We start from the raw sequence: 7,507 nt of genomic DNA, 5'->3' as shown, positions 1-7,507 counted from the left end.
GTGGAAGGTTTTGAGGAAGCTGCGTCCTCTGGTGGATGCTTCGCGGAGAAGAGAGAAAGAAGAGGAAGACAGAACTGCCCAGGGTGACAGCCCTGCTGGGACCAGAGACAAACTCTAAAATCATTTCAGGCTTGATTCGGAGCCTAACATTAATCAAACCTGTTTTGCATGTGTCTGGCATCTTTTACCTTTCAAAAGCGTTTCTTTAAATAGAGGATACTCAATTTAATTGTATCTTTACCTTGTAAGGAAAACTGGAACAAGCAACATCATTTCCATTTTACGGAAGGAACAATTGAGGCACAGAGCTTTAACAAAGATAGATGGCTCGATCACCCTGCTCCAGCTTTGCCACTGCAAGAACACAAAGAGTGGATCACATATGGGTAGTGTCAGAGCCTGAGGACCAGCTGGGTCGAGTTCCGCTCCACAGGTGGCTGGCTCCCCACATCTGACGTAAGCTCAGTGTTAGGTAAAAAGACCAGGTTTTGGGATCGTCCTTCAGACTGTCCCTCAGTATATTTTAAAACTTATTTGTCATGAATACATAAATTAATTCGCAGTCTTCCTGATCCCAAGAGTGATCTCGGATGAGTCCGTACTCATAAGCTCCTCTCCCCTTCTCGCGCTCCCGCCGCACCTGCCGGGTGGCCCTGGCCCTTTAAGTCGGCGCACGAGGCCCCGCCCCCGTCTCGGCGCCCCACCCCGCCCGCTCGGAGTCCTCAGCCTGCGCTAGTCCTGACGCGCCCCGCCTTCCCCAGCGGTGCACTCTCCGTCCAGCTGTGCGCCCACGTCGGGAATCTCAGCCATGTCCGCCGAGAGAGAGGTAGCCGAGGCGGCCACCGCGGTGGCGGCGGCCGAGGCAGGGGCTGGAGAAGATGCCTCTTCGCAGCCCCCGAAGGCGGAGGCAGCCGGCGACGCTCAGCCGTCTGCGGCCTCCGAGGGGCCCGCCGCCCCTTCGCCGCCGCCGCCGCTGCTGCGCTGTTTGGTGCTCACGGGCTTCGGCGGCTACGACAAGGTGAAGCTGCAGACCCGGCCGGCCGCGCCCCCAGCCCCGGGGACCGGCCAGCTGACTCTGCGCGTCAAGGCCTGCGGGCTCAACTTCGCTGACCTTATGGCCCGGCAGGGGCTGTACGATCGGCTCCCGCCGCTGCCCGTCACTCCCGGCATGGAGGGCGCGGGCGTGGTGATCGCTGTGGGCGAGGGCGTAAACGACCGCAAGGTGAGCGGGGCAGGGCGGGGAGAGGCTGGCGCAGGCTACCGGGCAGTGGGGCACAAGTGGGCGGGCGCCGGGGGTGTGGCAGAGCTGGGGGAAACTGGCACGAACCCGGGTAGACGGGCTCGGAAAAGCACAGGACAGGAGACTGTGCTCTGAGGTTCCTGGAGAACTGGACTTATACTGGGGAGTGGGGGTTGAGATGGAACCCTTGCCGGCTCCCTAAACGTTTTAATCGTGGCCGCCGCCCAGAAGCCGAGGTGGTGCTGGGTGGGTGGGAAAACAATAAGGAGCCTATGCGCATGCGCTCAGTGAGCTTCCCGGCCGCCCCCCGCCCCCCGCGCCCCCAACTCCCACCACCCACGAAACCTATTCGGTACCCTTGCCCCCTGAACTCTCCGCGGGTAATTGTCGTCTGTGACTCTGAGTGACGGTGGAGGGGAGGGCTTTCCCCCCACCCCTGCCGAGGAAGCTTGAAGAGCTCTGTAGTCGGAGTTGGGCGGGGGCTCGGGGCCGTGCCAGAGCGCTAGTCACATGCTGCCCCGTGGTCTGTGGGGGTGTGAGGCTGCCCCTCCCAGAGCCCGGCCGGGGAGACAGGCACGCCCATCATGGAGGAGAGGGAGTCCGCCACCCGCTTCCCCGCATACCGGCCTTCCACTGATCGTGGGGGTAGGGGTAGGAGTGGGGACTGCTTTGGGGGGGCGGAAGGCGAGATTGGGTGTCTGGATCTTTGTCTTGGGCTCTCTGTCTCCCGTGACTGCAATATCTCCTCCGCCCGTGACTCAGCCAAGCGGACCACGACCCCAGGGGCGCCGCCCTTGGGAACTTGGGGCAGAACCCACCTCTACCTTCCTCGGAGGGGACCTTCGCCTCAGAAACCGGGCCGGTGCCCATTTGGACCGGGGAAGGGGGTGGGGGTGTGGCACCGTGAGCAGGTTGGCCCAGCTCTGCCGGTCTGTGTCTCCTTGTTGTTTATCATTAATCTTGGCCAAAACCCCAGACACCGAATAGATCCAAATGATCAACTCTTTGAGAGACCTGGGGTAACAAGGCCTCTGCATGTCGTTTGTTGAGGGGTTTTCTTTTCAAATCAGGCCCCTGCTTGAGAGACTCACGAAAGGCAGACTTCATCTTGCCAGACCTATGGGCCCCAGATCCCAGAGCTGAAAATTTTGGATTTATTGTCCAAGCATACATCGCCTTCCTCCTTAAAGGGCTTCTCCCTGGATTCAGCTTCCACTCCACCCTTTCCCCTGACTTCTAACTAATCCTACTCTGAGAAGGTGCTAAGAGGAATTTTTTTTTTTTTTTGATGGGGGTAGTTTTAGTTCATGTTACTGCTCAAGGCCAACTACCTAACCCCTTCTCCCCACACTTTCCACTTTGAAAATACAGGATATCCTGTCCAGAGTAAGAATCTGATGTAAGAGGCTGAATTCTGAGGGGAGAGCCCTTCCTCGCTTCTGATATCTGAGCTGGGGAGGGGTCCTGGGCTGAGGGATGAACATTAGCCTTGGTGAGTGGATCTTGTTCTGGACCAAATCTGGGACTGGCCACCACCTAGACTGACCAGTACACTTTTCTCAGCTCTCGATGGTTATTTCTGAGTCCGCTAGTCCTGAGTCCTGGGGAGGCCATTTCCCAGACCTCATCAGGCCAGTGCTTGTGAAGAAAGATGCTAGTCTGCCCTCTGTACTCCTCCTCAGTGGAGTGTGGGGGTTTGAGGACATGAAAAAAGGGTATGTGTGGGTGTCCCATCCCCCTACCCCATGGATCTCAAGTCTGGTTACTATGCCGAATTCCCATCATTCCTGGCAGGATCCAAGACAGACTCAGATTGTCCTGGAACAGATCCCACACCTCCCTCTCCACGCTCTTCAGAGAACCATGAGAGGCTTTCCTCCACAGACTGCCCCCTTTCCCCTGTCCTCCCCTTGACCCTGGTTGTTAAACTGGAGGGGAAGCTCCTGTTTTCTTTGCTCCCTTTCCCCCCTGCTAGGAGGCTCTTGTGCATTGGCTGAGGGCCTGGGGAAGGAGAAGAGTGATGTCTTTTCCTGATAGATGGGATGGTGTGGGTAGCTCTCCTTGTCCACTGCTCCTTTCCCCAGTCACTGGGTGAAGGTTCCTTCTGAGCCCTGGGTGCTACTCAGAGACCTTTACTTGGACTTCCATATGGCCCTTAGCACATACTGCCCTATTCCTTCAGTTTTAAGATTGGTGACTGCCTCTCCTTGCTTCTGGTATTGTCATCATCGTCGTCATGATTATTGGCTAGCACTACCAAGTTCTTACTGTGTGCCAGATATTAGGCTAAAAAAATCACTGAATGATATATATATATATTTTTGCCACTTAATCCTCATTAACTGCCCTGTTTTACAGATAGGAAACCTGGGGCGCAAAAAGGTTAGACAGTGTTTATTTGCCCCAGATCATACTGTCAGCAAACAATGGAGCCATTTTTTTTTATAGCCAGAGCAGTTTGATATCTTCACCAGTATTTTATGCTGCCCCAACTATATGCTTCTTACACAATAGTAAAGTGTAAGATTTGTAAGTGGAGATAAGGCTAGTATCTTCCTCAGGGAGCTGACCTGAGTTTTAAGTGTTTATATATAGTGATTACAATAGGCCCTGACCCTTGGTAAACAGTCAATAAAGATACATTGTTATTGTTTTTGATGGTATTATTACTGTTACTGTTACAACCATTACTCTGAGCCCTGCTGCTGCTTGTACTATTAGTTCATTGCCAAGAAGAGGGCCTTGTGCACAGTGGAATGTCGTAAATTACTAACAGGTGAATGAATGAGTGAATGAATGATGCTCTTTATTTATTTAAATTATAGTTGACGTACAATGTTGTGTTAGTTTCTGGTATACAGCAAAGTGATTCAGTCTCTTTTTCCATTCTTCAAGATAGGGGACCGAGTGATGGTGTTGATCCGGTCAGGCATGTGGCAGGAGGAGGTGACTGTGCCTTCGGCCCAGACATTCCTGATGCCTGAGGCCATGACTTTTGAAGAAGCTGCTGCCTTGCTGGTCAATTATATCACAGCCTACATGGTCCTCTTTGACTTTGGCAACCTACGGCCTGGCCACAGCGTCTTGGTACACATGGCTGCAGGTGACAGGCACCCTCCATTTATCCGCTTCCCTTATCCCACTCAGATTTCCTTCCAGCCCCCTTCCCTGCTGCATGTCTGGACTGTTGTCATGGCAACACTGGCTGCCTCAGCCTATGGTGCCCGAGGCCTCTGCAGTGTTGTTGCCATGGTAACTTTCAGGCACCAGGTCCAACCTGGTGTGCTATCCATAGCAACGTGCCCCCGCCCAGCACCCCCTCCTTGCCAGTCACCCTCCCCTCAGTTGTCAGTCTTGGAAATTAGACATGGGATGATGGAAGAAAGCCTCAGGATGAACCTAGGCAAAATGATGAGCTGGATCCTTGAGAAGTGGGAATGGGGAGTGGTGGCTAGGCGACCCATATCCCCTCCTTATGAAAGTGTCTTGCTTTAGGGGGTGTGGGTATGGCTGCCTTGCAGCTGTGCCGAACAGTGGAGAATGTGACCGTGTTCGGAACAGCCTCAGCCAGCAAGCACGAGGTGCTGAAGGAGAACGGAGTCACACACCCCATTGATTACCACACGACTGACTACGTGGATGAGATCAAGAAGATCTCCCCCAAAGGTCTCAGGGAATGGGAAGGGCTTGGGTGGCATAGGACTAGGGAGGGGGGGCGTCTCTGGGTCTGTGGCTCCTAATGCTGTTCTTGGGCCTCCTACTCTCTGACAGGTGTGGACATTGTCATGGACCCTCTGGGTGGGTCAGATACTGCCAAGGGCTACAACCTCCTCAAACCCATGGGCAAAGTAGTCACTTATGGTAAGTGAATGGGCCAGAGATGAAGGGGGAGTTTGTGGAAGCATTGTGGGTCTGAGGGGTGGGATATTTGGGGCCCGGGGCTTTTGAAGGCAGAAGGTGTGGAGACTCCGGTGCTCTGAGTAAGCATCGCTGTTAGGATGGTCCTGGTTATTGCATTCAGGTTGCTGCCTCCTGGGTGTACCTACTGTCCTTCTCTTTCATGAGTCATAGCAAAACGGTGTTCTGTGGTTTTGTTTGGGGATTATTCCTGATACAATATCAGCCTGTCTGCTTTCCCCTGTTCTACTTCCTGGGCTTCTTGGGCCAGCTGCATTTTCATTTAAAAAACTACTTCACACCCAAAATAAGTAAGTAAAGCTCAGAGCAGTCTTTGAGTCGGTTGGGCCAGGTAGCCAGCAGGTGGTAGAAGGTTCTCCTGGCACTCCTGGTGCAGGCATGGATAATTGAAGGGGCCCGCAGTGGGCAGATGAGCATGAATCCAGACACGCTGGGATGTGCCTGGCCCCTGGATGCACAGTTGTGTGTCTTTATGCCTCAGGAATGGCCAACTTGCTGACGGGCCCCAAGCGGAACCTGATGGCCCTGGCGCGCACATGGTGGAATCAGTTCAGTGTGACGGCTCTGCAGCTGCTGCCGGCCAACCGAGCTGTGTGTGGCTTCCACCTGGGCTACCTGGAGGGCGAGGTGGAGCTGGTCAGCGGTGTGGTGACCCGCCTCCTTGCTCTATATAACCAGGGCCACATCAAGCCCCGTATTGACTCCGTGTGGCCCTTTGAGAAGGTGAGTGTGGTGGCTCTGCATGGAGGGCCTGGGTAGGACACCCAGGAAGGCTTGGGGGTCCCCAGAGGAGGAGTCCAGGGAGGAGGGGGAGGGCTGACCCCTTTAGGCTGGCTCTTAGAAGAGCCAGATGGTGCTGAAAGCAGAGTCTTGTCTTCCTCTCCAGGTGGCGGATGCCATGAAGCAGATGCAGGAGAAGAAGAATGTGGGCAAAGTCCTCCTAGTGCCTGGGCCAGAGAAGGAGAACTAGGCTGGGGGCTAGGTAGCCCTCGGGGCCCGGGAAAGAGGGAAGTTAGGAAGCCGTGTGCTGTTGGCCACCAGACCCTCACTGTTCGGTCCATCCTCCGTCGCCGCACGTTGCCCTCTCTCCCCGCAAGGCCCCCGTGGCGATGGCCTCTTTCGTGCCCTGTTCTTTCTCTTTAGTCAGGGCTTCCCCCTCCCACCTTCCTGCCCTCTGAAGAGGTTGGGAAGTGACCACTTGGATGTCTGGGCCCCGCCAAGGGGACAGGGAGGGTCAGAGGGAGGCCAGCTGCTTCCTGCCCCCACCCTTTCCCCAGGCCCACTGTGCTGCTTTTGTGCCAAGATTAAGGTTAGCCAGTCCCTTCCTGTCTTGTTCTGTGTGCTTCCGCCTACCCGTCATCACCCGCCATGCCCCTGCCCCACACCTCCCCAAAGAATTGAAATGTCAGCTCAGGATATGGGGCCAATCTATGTAAATCCAGCATGTCCCTGTGTTGCCCTAGTGTCCCTTCAACCCGGGCCAGCCAGCGCCCCCCTTGTCGCAAGGCCTCGTCCTGTCGCCAGCTTCTCGAGCACAATCGGGCTTTTCCCACCTCCAGGTGTTCTGACGCTCTCAACCAGAGGTGCCTCTTCCAACTGGGGCGGGAGTCAAATCTGCCCCTCTCCGTGGGAGGGACTTGGAGCCCCCTCAGCCCTTCACTGAGTTCTCTGGATTTGCTCTCAGTGCCTTAGCAAAGGAAACCTTGCTTGTGTATGTGGGGGTCCCTGCCTCATACCTCCTCCCCCCACCGTCCTCCCCAGTGCCTTCCTTGTTCTGCTGGAGCTGGGGTTTCGCTGCTCCCCAGTCCCACAACACTGCCAAAAATCTGTGTGTGTGCCAGTGGGTGGGGGGCCAGCCCCTAGCCTCCTGGGGCCTGGGGCCTGTCCTGTCTCTGGGGCCGTCGTTTCTCTGTGGTGGTGGAGGAGAAAGAGGCGGGGGAGCTTTCCCAACCTTGCAGCTAAGTGTGGCATTTACCAGCCAGAGCTCTGAGAGACGATGCCATCTGTGTCTTGTTCTGGGACCAATGTAAAAATCAAAGCACATTCCTCCTGTCGTCGAGGGAGGCCCACTGCCTCCTCAGAGCAGGGAGGCAGCTTTTTAGTCAGCCCCAGACTTTGTTTACATGGGTAAGGAGATAGAATAAGGGTTCAAAGTGGGGTGGTTTAGGACCTGGGCCGCTGGAACCAAAGTGGGGACTTCCTGGGGCAGGGGGTACAGTAGCTCTCTCTGCCCTGGGATCTGGGATAAGGGAGGGTTATTGCCCGAGCCACTGCCAATGGGAGGTGAGGGGGAGGGGCTCAGCCTCTTCATCATCTGAATGAGGCCGAATAACATGTGAAGTGCGATTG

At 55.5% G+C, this 7,507-nt stretch overlaps 1 protein-coding gene across 1 annotated transcript; it reads left to right on the top strand.

The window, feature by feature from the left end:
* The first annotated feature begins 789 nt into the window (after positions 1 to 789).
* On the top strand, positions 790 to 7,484 carry VAT1 (vesicle amine transport 1). Its single transcript, XM_068976852.1, has 6 exons — positions 790 to 1,222; positions 4,136 to 4,343; positions 4,736 to 4,906; positions 5,012 to 5,101; positions 5,640 to 5,881; positions 6,045 to 7,484. Exons 1-6 carry the CDS (start codon positions 809 to 811, stop codon positions 6,126 to 6,128), a joined length of 1,209 nt encoding a protein of 402 aa, XP_068832953.1. The 5' UTR covers positions 790 to 808; the 3' UTR covers positions 6,129 to 7,484.
* Positions 7,485 to 7,507: the final 23 nt, after the last annotated feature.

Source organism: Capricornis sumatraensis, chromosome 8 (genome assembly GCF_032405125.1).
Source record: "Capricornis sumatraensis isolate serow.1 chromosome 8, serow.2, whole genome shotgun sequence".
NCBI lineage: Eukaryota > Metazoa > Chordata > Mammalia > Artiodactyla > Bovidae > Capricornis > Capricornis sumatraensis.
The sequence above is the reverse complement of the archived record's forward strand: the minus strand, read 5'-3'. Positions and strand labels throughout refer to the sequence as shown.